Source organism: Rhinolophus ferrumequinum, chromosome 21 (assembly GCF_004115265.2).
Source record: "Rhinolophus ferrumequinum isolate MPI-CBG mRhiFer1 chromosome 21, mRhiFer1_v1.p, whole genome shotgun sequence".
Classification (NCBI taxonomy): Eukaryota; Metazoa; Chordata; class Mammalia; order Chiroptera; family Rhinolophidae; genus Rhinolophus; species Rhinolophus ferrumequinum.
This window is the reverse complement of record NC_046304.1, coordinates 35,523,321-35,536,144: the sequence shown is the minus strand read 5'-3', so window position 1 is coordinate 35,536,144 and position 12,824 is coordinate 35,523,321. Positions and strand designations below refer to the sequence as shown.

Below are 12,824 nucleotides of genomic sequence, written 5' to 3'. Positions count from 1 at the left end.
CTGCTTTTCAGTCTTGTGTTTGGGTTTCAGTGCATTCCTGCTGATATTCGATGGGGTAAAAAAGAGAGGGGTACTTTGTCCCCCCTACCTGTGGGGAAGGAGCAGCAGGGGTGCTGCACCCTCTTTCAGACTTAACTAGCGTGTTAGGGGATGGTGTGTAGAGTTGACCTTACCCCTGGGTGTTTCCGCCCTGTGGCCCCGTGTGGCTGGTCTGAAGTTGCAGGGTGGTTCCTGGGCCTAGATGTTGAGAGACCTTCAGTGGACTCATTTGGTTTAGTAAACATTTCTGAGCAGCGCTGGTATGCCAGGCCTGTTCTGGGCGTTGGGGTGGGCGTGGGGGGTGAAATGTCTAGATGCTGTGACATGAAGGCCCAGAGGTAGGTTAGAAATGGGCGAGTCCATTGCCTCCTTTACAACCCAGGGGCAGCTCAGAGAAAGAAAGGGACTTCCCAAGGGTGCAGAGCAAGGTGGATCAGAGCCAGGACTGGGACCCAGAAATCCCAGAGCCCTTCCCACCACGTGATCCTGTGCCAGCCCTTGGTACACGGGTCCAGCCTGCCTGCTGTTTCCCTGGAGAATCCAGTGGAGATGGGCCATCCACTCCTGTCCGCCCCCTGACCAGCCTTTCCTCACTGGCCCCCCACTGGCCCACAGTCTTCCTCATGGGTCCCCAGACACACCCTGCAAGTCCCACCCCCGGCTCTTTTTTCCTGACACCACCATGGATGAGTTCCCCTCATCCTGTCCAGGCTGGTCCCACTTTCATGTCCAAAACAGCAGCTGACATTTATGGGGTGTTCACTTGTGCCAGACACACACGTTATTTCATTGCATGCTCACCACTCTGAAGAAGGTCTTTATCCCCAATTTGATAGATAGGGAAACAGAGGCTTTCCCCAAGGTCAAACAGCTAGCAAGTGGGGGATCAGGGTTTAAATCCAGACTGACACCCCTCACCCAAAGCACATTTGCTTTAGCCTCTTCAGGGGCGCCTCCTTCCGCTGTTAATATGCTCCACCATCTCTTACCCTAAGTCATGACTTCCCCAGCATCCAGCTGCTCACCCGTTGCCTTCCCCTGCCCTTCTGGTCACCTCCATTGCCTCCACGCTCTCTCCATTCAATCCTCAGCCCACTTTGCCTCCCCTGCATCATCACCACTGGCTTTGGCTAGGTCTCCAGCGGCCTCCAAAGGGACTCTCCCCACCTCTCTGCAGCACGGGTGGTATATACCCCCCAACACACACCAGGGCGTGCTGTGTGGACCCTTCCCTGGTCAGCCCTCAGCCCCACCCCTCCTAACTCCTTTCTGAGTGTTTCTCCTCTGTTTGCCTTTTCACTTCCCTGTGCCCGGCCTCTCTTCTCCCCACACCACACGCTCCTCTCCTTGGGTACCAGACTCCATCTGGCCCCGCTCAGGTCTCTCTTCTGAGCTCAAGCCTTCCTCAGCTGCTTTCCCCTCAGGAAATGTCACCCACCTGCAGGCGTCCACCCATGCTCTGGTGGCTCCGAGAGCTCCTCCCTCCCCTCGCCTCCTACACAGACGTAGTTGTTCTCTCCACACCACTGCCATTGGTCTGGCTCTGGCTCTCTCACGTTCACTTTTCTAATAGCTTTCCTTCCTTGAAAAAAAAGCATATCTTCTTTCTAATACAGTAATACATATTCCTTGTGGAAATTTTTTAAAGAAAGGTTACAAAGAGGTAGGGGAAAAATCATCTCATGCCTCACGACCTAAACGCATGCCCTTCTAAGGTCTCCTGGTGACTTCTGTCACCTCTGCCCAGGGCACTTCATGACACCCTGGGTCCCCTCTGCCCAGTTCTCCTGGTACCTTCCAACCTATACCTTCAATTTGCTCAGCCATCTTGGGTCACTTGCCCTCAGTCCTCTGGGCTCCATATCAACTCTGTCTGTGACGTTGGTCGTCAAAGTCCTCTGCCTTCTGCAGCCACTTCTTCTCATCTGTACCATGGGGACAAAACCCCAGCAGCAGGTTCTGACGTCACATAACACTGGGTGGGTGTGGGAAAGAGTTTTGCAAGCCACCAGTTGTTCTCCAAAGGGAAGGAGACACCACTGTGCTTGGTCACACAGCACATTTGTCAAGGGCTGGACGGACGGTTCTAACACTTGGAGCCTAGAGCTGCCTTTGACAGTGATGAGGGGAGAGGAATAGAAATGCCAGGGCCAGAGACACAGAAATGGGTGGGGGGTTCGGAGATGGTGCAACAGTGCTTGATACTACAGAGAAATCAGAGGACGTGACATTGCAAAAAAAGTCCTTGCATGTTGTGCTCAAGACCCAGGATTGGGATAGGAGCCATATTCCCAGGGGTATTGGTGCAGATGGGAGATGGTGGCTACCTCCTCTTCTGCCAGGGCTGAGAAATCTGTGAACACCTACTGTATCTCCTCAGATGCCTCACATGAAGGGACTGTAATGAAGGGACCACCCAGAGGGTTGAGGGATGTTGAGGTACCCAGGGACCAGGAAGAGCAGAAAGCGGGACCTCCCTGGGGCAAGGGGGGCAGGACGTCATAGAGTTTAGGGACAGCAGGAGCTGTAGTTATGGAGGGCGCAGCTGCTGCCTATAACATGGCACCAAGGAGGGAGGGAGTAGAGAAGAAGCTCCACCCCACGCCCACCACCCCATCCTGCCATAATCCCATTGGCCAAACCCAACCAGAAGCCAGTCAGCAAAGGCATGGGGGCTTAGCCAGCCAGGGCACAGAGATCCAGTGGCTGGAGAGGCAGATGGAAAATAGCCAGCGCGCCTCTGATGTACCAAGCTTAGGTATCTTATTTAATCCTCATAACAACTTTAGACCTTAAAATACAGGTGCTTAGCTTTGTCACTGCTGCATTCCTGTAGCGCCTAGAGCAGTGCGTGGCACACACAGACACTCAGTAAACACTTGTTGGGTAGGTGAATGAATGGATGGATGAATGTGCCACTGATCAGGCCCAATCCAGATGGAAACAGACAAAACCGACTTAAAATGTTCCAATGATACAATAATAATAGCTACTATCGTGTGTCCTGCATGTGGGCACTGGGCTTCATGCTCTGTGTGTGTTATCTCATGTGACTCTTAATGCCATAGGGACTATCCTCCCTGCTTTGCAGGTGAGGACATGAAGACCCCAGAGAGACAGAGGTCACACGGTTAGGAAGTGGCAGAGCTGGGAGTTCAGCCCAGGTCTGCCTGAGACAAATGCTGTATCTTCCTGATGGATTCTCCTGCTTTGCCAGGAAACATAACCTCGTGGGTCTCACCAAGCCTTGGTGAGATGGCCCCAGTGACCGGAATAGTGTTGACTAGAGCATTGGGGGAGCAGCACTGGGTTTCATATATCATTTGGAATGCTTTTAGCTGCAACTCACTGAAACTCCTATTCAAAATGCCTTAAGCAGTAAGGAAAGGTATTATGTAACAAAAGAAGTCAGGAAGCAGGGAGGATCCAGGGCTGGGAATTCAGCAGTTCAAGGATGTGAGACCTAGGCTCCTTCCATATTTTGGTCCTGTTGGCTCATCATTCTGCCCTCCCCCCAGGGCTGCCTTCATTCCAGGGGTCCTAAGCACACAGATCTTTTTAGGAGCCAGAGAACCTTTCCTAGAAGCCCCTAAATGATCTCCCCTCTCTTCTCATTGCTCTGCCTAAGTCAGTCACTGGCAAGGAGAAGGAATTGCTCCAGTTGCTATACATTTATCAGGACCCACCCACCTTGGGCTGGGAGAAGCCCCACCTCTGCTGATAGCCCAGTGCCTGGTTCAGGCAAATAGCAAGGAAGAAGGGGGTGTGGGCAGGGGGGAGGTGGCACTGGGAGGAGGCGCCAGCAGGGTCTGCTGTGATTTACACCTGTATGGAAATCACACCTGTATGTGATTTACAAGGTGATTTACACCTGTATGGAAATCTGTGTCACGGCAAGGAGGCACAGGTGAGCATGTTCGAAGCATAGGGAGGGTGTTAGCCTCTACGCCTCTAACCCACGGAAGAGGAGGGGTTCAGGGCTCGGCCCTCTGGGCCCTGGCTAATGGTTCCAGTATGCCCCAGCAGAAAGCTGAACATCTAGGAACTTTCTCCCCTGCCACAATGGTGACAAAGCTCTGCTTCTCTGGACATAATTGGGAGCAACAGGGGAGGAATAGAAGTGCCAGGTTGGTGAAATGGAAGTGACAGGAACCTTCTGAGACAGCAGCTGTGTCACCTGAGAACTCTGAGCAGCACAGGGTAGGGTCACTGGGCACAGCTGGACACGTGCTCCCTTAGCTTCAGGAAAGTGGGTTTGGGATGTTGTGACCGGTCTCCTGGGAAGGAAGATGGCCTGAGAGGACTTTACCGAACAGATGCTCACAGAGCAACCACAAGAGGTCCCTGTGAAGAAGAAGGGGTGGGGGGATCTGTGGAAGTGGGTGAATTTTGCTGAGCGCTGATGTTTAAAGGCCGTGTGTTGGCTGTGGGAGAAGGGGGACGTCACCTGGGTGAGGACACGTCACCTGAATGAATACCCGAGTCATGTGGAGGAACAAGTCGGAAGGCAGGTGTTCTAAAGACCAAAGCTCAGAATAGACAGAGGCTCTTGACAAATGCTAAAGTGAAGGAACAGAAAAACCTTTTAACTAGAGAGAGGGGCTGAGAACAAAGAGGATAGCCAAGAGGAAACCAATGGCGGGACTGGGACATGGTGAGATGTGAAGAGACACACAGGGAGACATGCTCCCCTCCCACCTGGCTTTGGCAGAAAGAACTTTAAATGGGAAAGGGGAGGAGAGGAGGAGCAGGATAGGAGCCAAAGGTAAGTGACAGGGATGGAGAGAACTCTTGGTTGCCGTTAAATGCGTTTTCTCAGGGCCCAGGTACTGGGACCCTGTGAGCAGGGACCATGCCTGGCATGTGGCCCTCAGCAAAGGACAGAGTGAATTGAAAGATCTCTGGCTACAGCCCTGGAACCCTTTTGAGGAAGGAATCTGTGGCCACAGGAAAGAGGAGAGGGGTAGAAGACCCAAATGGGGAACCTGCTTTGATTTTCATAAAGGGGGAGATGTAGATTGCAGACTGCAGTGTGGTGAATAAAACCCAGGTGAATCACTGTACCCAGGGGGAGTAGAAAGGACCACCAGCAGCAAGGGCAGGTTCACTGTCAGCGGTCAGGCTGCATGCGGTGTCCTCGTTTCCTTTCCAGGCTGCTGGAGGCACGGTCTGCTTTCCTGCTGTGAGGCATCTGGTAGAGTGACCCAGCAGCTGGCTGATAATATAGGTCACGGGAAATGGAGTGACCCTGTCCAGACCTGACCTGCAGGAGGTCTCTGGCAATGGGCCACGACACTGTTTCCAGTCCCCTTCCTTTCTGTCTTTTTTATCAGTCCGATTTGGTTATCACACTAGTAACTAAACAAAGCCAGGAGGGACAGGAAGAAAACCCAGTTTGTGTATCCCTAATCCAGGGGATCTCCAAGTTAAATGTGCAGCAGGATCACCTGGGGTGCCTGCCTAAAATGCACGTTCCCAAGCCCACGCCAGAGATGGATTCTGGAGCAGGCCCAGGAATCTGCATTTGTGACATGTCATCCCCTTCCGGCAATGCCGATGGCTCTGGAACCATACAAACCTCCCGGACCAGTACAGAAACAGGGAGGTGGAGAGGGGACTCAGCTATTTCTAACTACGAGAGCCGACTGGTGACTAGGGAGTGATGTGCTTTATTCACAAGGCACAGCTCAAAGCTGGAGAAACAGTTATATGGGATGCAGTGGGGCTTCCTTCCATGCGCACAGGAGGCTGGTTGCAGTGAGTGCTTTTCCTCCCAGCTTCTTGGAGGGTGGGGGTGGGGGGTTCTTTAGAGAAGTGCTCCCCAGGGAGGCAAGCTCTCTCCTCAGTGGCCACCACAAGACCTTCTGCTTAGAATCAGCCTCCTGCTGAAGTAGAAAGGGGCCCTGTCTGGGCTGCTGGCCAGTTGGGACTCAAAGCTCACTTCCTCCCTCCCTGCTCTGAGGGCCTGCACCCCTGTGGCAGCTAACGTTTCCCTTCTTCCTTCCTCCCCTGTCCCTTCCCCACTCCCCATCTCCCTGTCTGCTGGCCCTGGGACATCTCTTATACTTCTCTGGTCTCTCTCTTCCGCCTTCTCTCTTTCCTATCAGTAACCGTGGACCTACATTTTCACCCGTTCCCAGGCCCTTTGGTCCAACTCTGTGCCCCATTTCTGCACCTGCTATGCTCCTCACCACCCCCATCCCACTCCCTAGCTCAAGGGGACCACTCTCTCCAGATGCCCCTTTGGTGTCTTCCTTCTGCAGTTAATTTCCTCTTGGATATGCAGAGGTGTTCTTTTTTCAAAACTTCAACTGGGGGCTAGCATGAAGTCTTTACCCTTCCTCTCTCTGATCCCTGACCCCTGTTTTTGTTCCAGGCCACTAAACCATCTAAAGAGATGAGCGGGTCAAATGAGACCTCAAGCCCAGTCTCAGAAAAGCCCTCAGCTTCCAGAACCTCTATCCCCGTATTGACTTCGTTTGGGGCGAGGAATTCTTCCATCTCCTTCTAGAAGCCCCCAGACACCTCCAGCCCAGCCTATCCCCCCCCTTCCCTTACCCCAGCCATTTCTCTGCCTACTCTTCCCTTCATCTCCACCCCACCGCACCCCATTCTCCAGACCCTCTGAAGGGTTGCCAAAGATGTGGCCCTCCTCAGTTCTCTATACCCATCCTCTGTTGGTGTTTTTGGTTTTTTTAAATGATTCACTTTCAATTATCTTTTGTGTTGTTTTTTGTGTGTTTTTACAAAACAGTAAAACTAAGAACCAAAATACACCATCTTCCTTTGATTTCCTATTCTGAAATGGCCCTCTTCCTGTCATGGTCCCTCCCTTTTCTCTTTTCCCACTCTTCCTCCCAAGTCCATCTTTCAGTTCCTGTACCCTACCTTCCCTTCCTGCCTTCCCCGGGACTTCCCAAAAGCACTCCAAACAAACTCTGAGCCATGGAGACTTGGAGCAGCGAGACATCCCCTCTCCACGTCATTGAAACCTTCCTGGAGGAAAACCTGGACATTGGACCAACTCCAATATCAGGCTGGAAAATGGGATGCAGGGAGACCCCGGCCCTGGAGGCACGCCCTCCTGTCCAACCTTGGGATGTGTCTGAACTCTGCTCTCTGCTCTCTCCTACGCGCCCTGGTGGGCCTGAGTCAAGATGGATGGGCAGGAGAGGGAGGCCAGAGTTTGAGGGGCCTGGGGGGGATGGTGTGTGTGAGTTCCTTGAATCTGTGTGTCCTTGGAGGGGAGTTGACTTCCTGGGACTCCCTTCTTCCTGTGGTGAGGAGCCACCTGGCCTGTGCCAACGGGAGGAAGGGGCCCTTTCGGACTGCTGGCTGTGGATGGTGGGTTGGGCAGACAGCCTAATACTGGGGACACTGCCTTGGGAGAGGGCAGCCAGAGGAGGGATATTTGGTACTTTTAGTTCCCTAATTTAGCACTTTAAATGATATTAACTTATTTAATGGGGGTGGGTGGGCAAGAATGAAGGGCCTAGATGATTAGATTTTGAGGCCTGGAGGGTGGGAAGGGTCTTGTGAGGGAAATGGGGTAATACAGAGGGGGTGGATGGGGGCAGTTCTGAGTCCAGAAGTGGGTGACTTAACCTTCAGCCATCCTCTTTGAGATTTGAGGGTTTTCCGGGGAGGGGTGACCCCTGGTGAGATGCTTGAGGGTCCCTGAGGTCTGACCAGCCAGTCAGGGCCCCCAACCTGTGAATGGCTGGCTGCCTTGCAGTGAGGCTTTTGGCTGGGGGTCCTGAGATGGGGAGGGAGACCAATTTTGGTTCTCAGCTCTGGCCCCCCGGAGGGCAGAGCGAGGGGCCAGCAGGGAGATTATGTGGGTGGGGGAGGAGGAGGAGATGGAGCAGGGTCCCCAGGGAGCAGGATTCCTATTTGGAGCACAAAGTCGAGTAAGCACAGGGGACAGGGGTTTGGGTTTAGTCTCCCCAGTAAGCACAGAAAGAAGGAGCCATTGAAGGGGCAGCACCTCATAGACCCTGGGGCCTGGCAGGAAGGTCCTCGCTCTTAGGAGAGCCTGGGGGAGCTATTGAGGGTTGGAGAGGGAGGGGAAATTGGGTTGTGTTTCTTCATTTCTTTCTCTTTTTTTGTTTTGTTTTTGTTAGTTCATCCTTGTTTTCTAGCTTTGGATCATTTTTGTACAAAGGCAAGTAAGCCTTTTTGAAAAAGAACAAAAGAAGAGGGAAAAAAAATCCCTCCCGAAAAAAAAAAAAACCCTGGAAAATAGAAAAAAAAAAAGGACCTCATAAATGATGCAATTACTTTTAATTGCAGGCAACTCTTTACATTTAAGTGAAGTGTCTTAACATTTTATATTGTTTTAAAAATATATTTACATATTATATATATATAATATACGTAATATAAATATATATAAATATTAAAAAAAAAAAAACCCACAGCACTCTCTCCCTGGCCGCTGTTTTGGCGGGGGAGGGGGGCTGGAGGATGGATACATCAGCCTGGCTTCTGTGGTCCAGTGACTTGGTTTGGTTTGATTTGGCTGTACAGAGACCCCTGACTTGGGAGGGTTGGGGGGAGTGGTGCCCCCTCCTCCCTCCACTCCATTACTCTTTGCTTGCTACTTTTCACTTGCTCCCACCTCCCACCCTCGGCCCTGTGACCCGAATGTGTGCCCCACCGTCATTGTCCTAAGTTGAATGTCCCTTTGTAGGGGGAGGTGGGGGAAGTGTCCATCCGTGAGGGGCAGATGGAGGGAGCCCTGGGCCCCACCCCACCCACTCACGTGGAGCCCAGTGGGCTTTGCATCTTTCTTTCACTTTGGTTCCTGCACATTTCGGGCTGAGAGGCATTTGCATGGAGTTGTATGCAGCCTGTGTGTGTGCACTGGCGCAAGTCCACTGTGTATGGAGAGAAGCATGTGTGTGTACAGGTGTGACCTACCACACGTGTGCAGGGAGGCATGCGCGCCTAGGTGCATGTAACCTGCTTGGGCATCAGCACGTGCCCACCTGTACATTGGGTTCGAAGAGCTTTGCTTTGCGTGTGAGAATGTGTGTAATGTGTGTGTGCAGACATGCGTAGCTGCAAGAGACTTGTAGGTATATGGGCCACATATGTGGATGGGTGTACATGGAGGTGTGTGTGACCTGTGTATATGTGCACGTGGGTGTAGACCCAGGCGTGTGGGAGTGCCTGTGAGTGTTCCATCGTCCCTGCACCACCTGCTCCAGCTGCCCTCCCAAGCCCCCATCCCCACGGTCCTCTCAAAGCCCACAGCACGTCAATGCCCCCCCCCAGATGCATGCGCTTCGCTGCTCTGTCCATCAGTGTGTGCTTGACCAAGAGAAAACTAAGTTGTCTGGGGGGGTCCCTGTACCTGGCCCCCCCAGCCCCTGCTCACTGTGCTGTGTTACTCGCATGGGGCCTTTCTCTCCCGCCCCTTCCACTATATGCTGTTTCCCCGGGAGCCTCAGGCCCGAGGCTCTGAGAGGGGTCCCAGGCGGGGCTCCGCACCCCGCACCCCACCCTGTAGGGCTCGTGTTGGTGTAGCAGTGATGGCTTCTGTGGATATTCTGTGACCTCTGTCAGTGTAACTTGACAATTTCTAAATGGAAAAGGGTTGCTGTGTTCTCTCTGTCTCTCTCTTTTTTAATGTCCTTTTTCTTCTCCCTACTTCGCCTCTCTCTTTCCTTTTCGGTTTTTCTAGCCGAGTGTTTGGGGCTTAAATAAAACTTGTTTCTTTTTCCTCTCCTGGATCTCCTTCCTATAGGATGCTGTCTCCTTATTTCTCAACTTCACCCTGGAAGGTGCTGGGCTGGATGGGCAGGGGATGGGCGTCCCTGGCAGCGAAATGCCCCGCTTAGCCGGCAGGGCAGGGGGAGGAGGGGCAGAAATGCCTGGGAGGCTGCTGCCCCAAGGGCCCTTTGAACCAACATCATGGAACTGCTGGTGAGAACACCACTAACTCTTATGGGCGCCGGCTCTCGGCTAGGCCCCTCACCACCATCAGTGAGGTCGCTACTGGCATTACTTACACCTGCAAGTGACAAAGCCATACATGTTAGGTGTCTGGCTCGGAGTCATACAGCTAATATGATGCAGAGTCAGGATTTGACTCCAGCTCTGCCTGACACCAAACCCAATGCTTTCCCCCCAAAACCAAGTAGGGTCTCATTACCCCTGGGTTGGGGTCTCGGCCTCCTGTTCTTTGGATGGGAGGACCCTTCATATTGTCTGTCTCCATCCTTTCAAGAGCAGCAGCTTTCAAACTTTTTTAAAAAAATTGTAACTCACGGTAAGATATTTTCATCTCAACAATTTAGACATGTACACACACAGACATTTAGTGAAACAGCACTTACTATGTATAGTGCACTTTGGTATTTTCTGTTAAATTCTGAGCATTTTGGTCACAACCCACTGAATTGATTTCATGACCTTCTAATGGGTCAAAACCCACAGTTTGAAAAATTCTTGTCTAAGGATCTAGTTTCAGCCCCCATCTTGTTGCATTTTTGCTTTCTGCTTCTCAAAAGCCGACTGGCCCCACTTACCCTATGGTCTCCTCTGAAACTGAGAGGAGATTTATCCTTGATTCTGGTTGGCTGGGGGCCTGTAGCCAACAAGATGCCTAAATCCTTCCAGGTTATTTCCACATCCAAGTCCAACCTACCCCACCACTGAGTGGGCCGGATGACCTGATGGGGTTTCTCAGGTTTTCCTGGGATTCTGAAGGCCATGTCACTGCGCCAGCATGTTCTAAGGGTCCCAGAGGTTACTCTTCTAGGCATTCTTCTGTTTGGCTGAGACCTGGGGTATTCCTGTGTTTCCTCTACTCTCCCCCCAAACAACAACCGTTCTATCCCGTGAAGTAATGACAGTGTCCCAGAGCCACAGGCTTCCAGACCTCACTGGAGCCCCAGGTGTACTTTCTTCTCCTAAAGCTCACTGTTGAGGACCTCGCTGACTATAGGGAATACCCATGCCACGGGTCACCCCCCTGCCAAGCACCCTTTCCTTCAGATTCTCAGACAGCCAGACCTCATCCCTTATGTCCTTTTAAAAATGCCAACAGATCTTGCCTTCTCTCTCCTATTCCCAGAAAGCTGGGAGAGTAACCAAAAAAACCCCTTGTCATGCAGGGACTCAGGTCCCGCTCCCCACATAAGAACGCAGGACATGGTGAGGCCAAAAAGGAACACCCACGGAGCCATAGATAGGGGAGTCATACCACTATATTCTCGCTGGCGACTGGGTAAGAGACACAGGAAGCAGGAGCCACAGGATCTGCAACCTGCCGGTCTGCTTCTCTGCCCACCAACCAACCCCCCTTGCTAGCTGCAATCCGCGCTTGCTAGCTTATCCATGGCAGCCACATCAGTGGCCAGTGGCTAACTGGTTACAGCCGATGGCCAACTAGTTATAGCTGATGGCCATCTACTACCCGAGCCAGCACCTCACCATGCGAGGTCGAGAGCCTGGAAACTGCTCTCTGGGACTCCACCCCTACAGGGTCTCGCCTCATAAGCTACGCAACAAGCGTCTTCCGCTAGGGGCCCTGTGTCAGGAACTCAGCTCACGAGAAAAAGTTTCAGTCCAGTTCAAGTAATGTCTCAGGGGGTGTCCCTCAATGTCCACCTACTTTCTGGGCACAGCCAGACCTCCTGGCACAGCCCAGGTTTCTCAGGTACCACCAGTCATTCTGGGCACACACAGCCAGAATTCCTGGGCACAGCCAGGGTTCTCAGGGTACTGTGCTGGAAAAATAGTGGCTCATAGCCAAGGTGCTTACATATTCTCAACGGTGGCTGGTCGAGACACAGGAAGCAAACATCCGCCTGCACCCCAACAAGGGGTATTCCTGCACCCTAGTCTCGCTGGTGACCGGGCAAGACACAGGAAGTAAACATCCGCCTGAACCCCAACAAGGAGTCTTCCTGCACCAGTCTTGCTAGTGGCCCGGTGAGACAGGAAGTAAACATCTGCCTGTACCCCAACAAGGGGTCTTCTTGCACCACAGTCTCACTGGCAGCCGGGCGAGACACAGGAAGCAAACATCCGCCAGTTCCACTACATGGTGGTACGTTCCCAAGCAAACAGTCAAGCGGTCCATCAAATCAGGGATGGAAGGCAATTCCCCATAGTCCACAGCCATTCGCCAGGGCTGTGCATTGACCTCACAACGTGTGCCCTCTCTGCAGGGCGAGGGCTCCAAGTCCTCCCCAACCTGGGGGTGAGGGACGACCTTGACCACACCCGCATCCTCCACTGAGGACTCAGTAAGCATTTCCTCCTGGGACTAAAAGTCCCGCATCCGGGCTGCCTCAGCAAGCACTGCCCAGCCCACACGGCCGCCGCAATGACCCTCGCCTTCTCCGGCCTATGCTGGTCGGAGAACCGTCCATGTCCTCCCACCCCTCCACAGGGGTCCAACTCCTGAGAACAGTGGCGACTGGATACCACACACTGTGTGGGGGCCACATGTCCTCCTGCCCAGAGTCAGACACCATTCCTACCTGGCCGGAATCCTGCTCGCCGCGCCAGGGGTCCGATTGGGTGGAGGCCTTCGGTGTAAAATGTCCACAACTCTAGGCGCCCACGGCAGCAGACCACCAAGAGGAAGACGATGCTTGCTTTAGCCAATAGGGCGGCGTGCCATCCGGAGGCTTGAGAGGACCACCAATTCAGCGAGGGGTCACGCCTCTCCCAGGCAAATCGCGTTTCCTATTCCTGGCGCTGCTCCTCACGGGCTTCCAGAGACTGAGTGTTCTTACGCACAAACTGCTCCACCGCCCTTCGGAGAG

General features: G+C 53.0%; 1 protein-coding gene across 6 annotated transcripts in view; it reads left to right on the top strand.

The window, feature by feature from the left end:
• SRCIN1 (SRC kinase signaling inhibitor 1) overlaps positions 1-9,776 on the top strand; it is a 69,865-nt gene extending 60,089 nt beyond the window's left edge. For 5 of the 6 annotated variants that reach the window (XM_033089817.1, XM_033089821.1, XM_033089824.1 and 2 more), the window contains one exon: positions 6,416-9,776. In XM_033089817.1, coding sequence (XP_032945708.1) covers positions 6,416-6,550 — 135 coding nt within the window. In that variant the 3' untranslated portion in view covers positions 6,551-9,776. The other variant, XM_033089822.1, reaches the window with a different exon arrangement.
• The last annotated feature ends 3,048 nt before the right edge of the window (positions 9,777-12,824 follow it).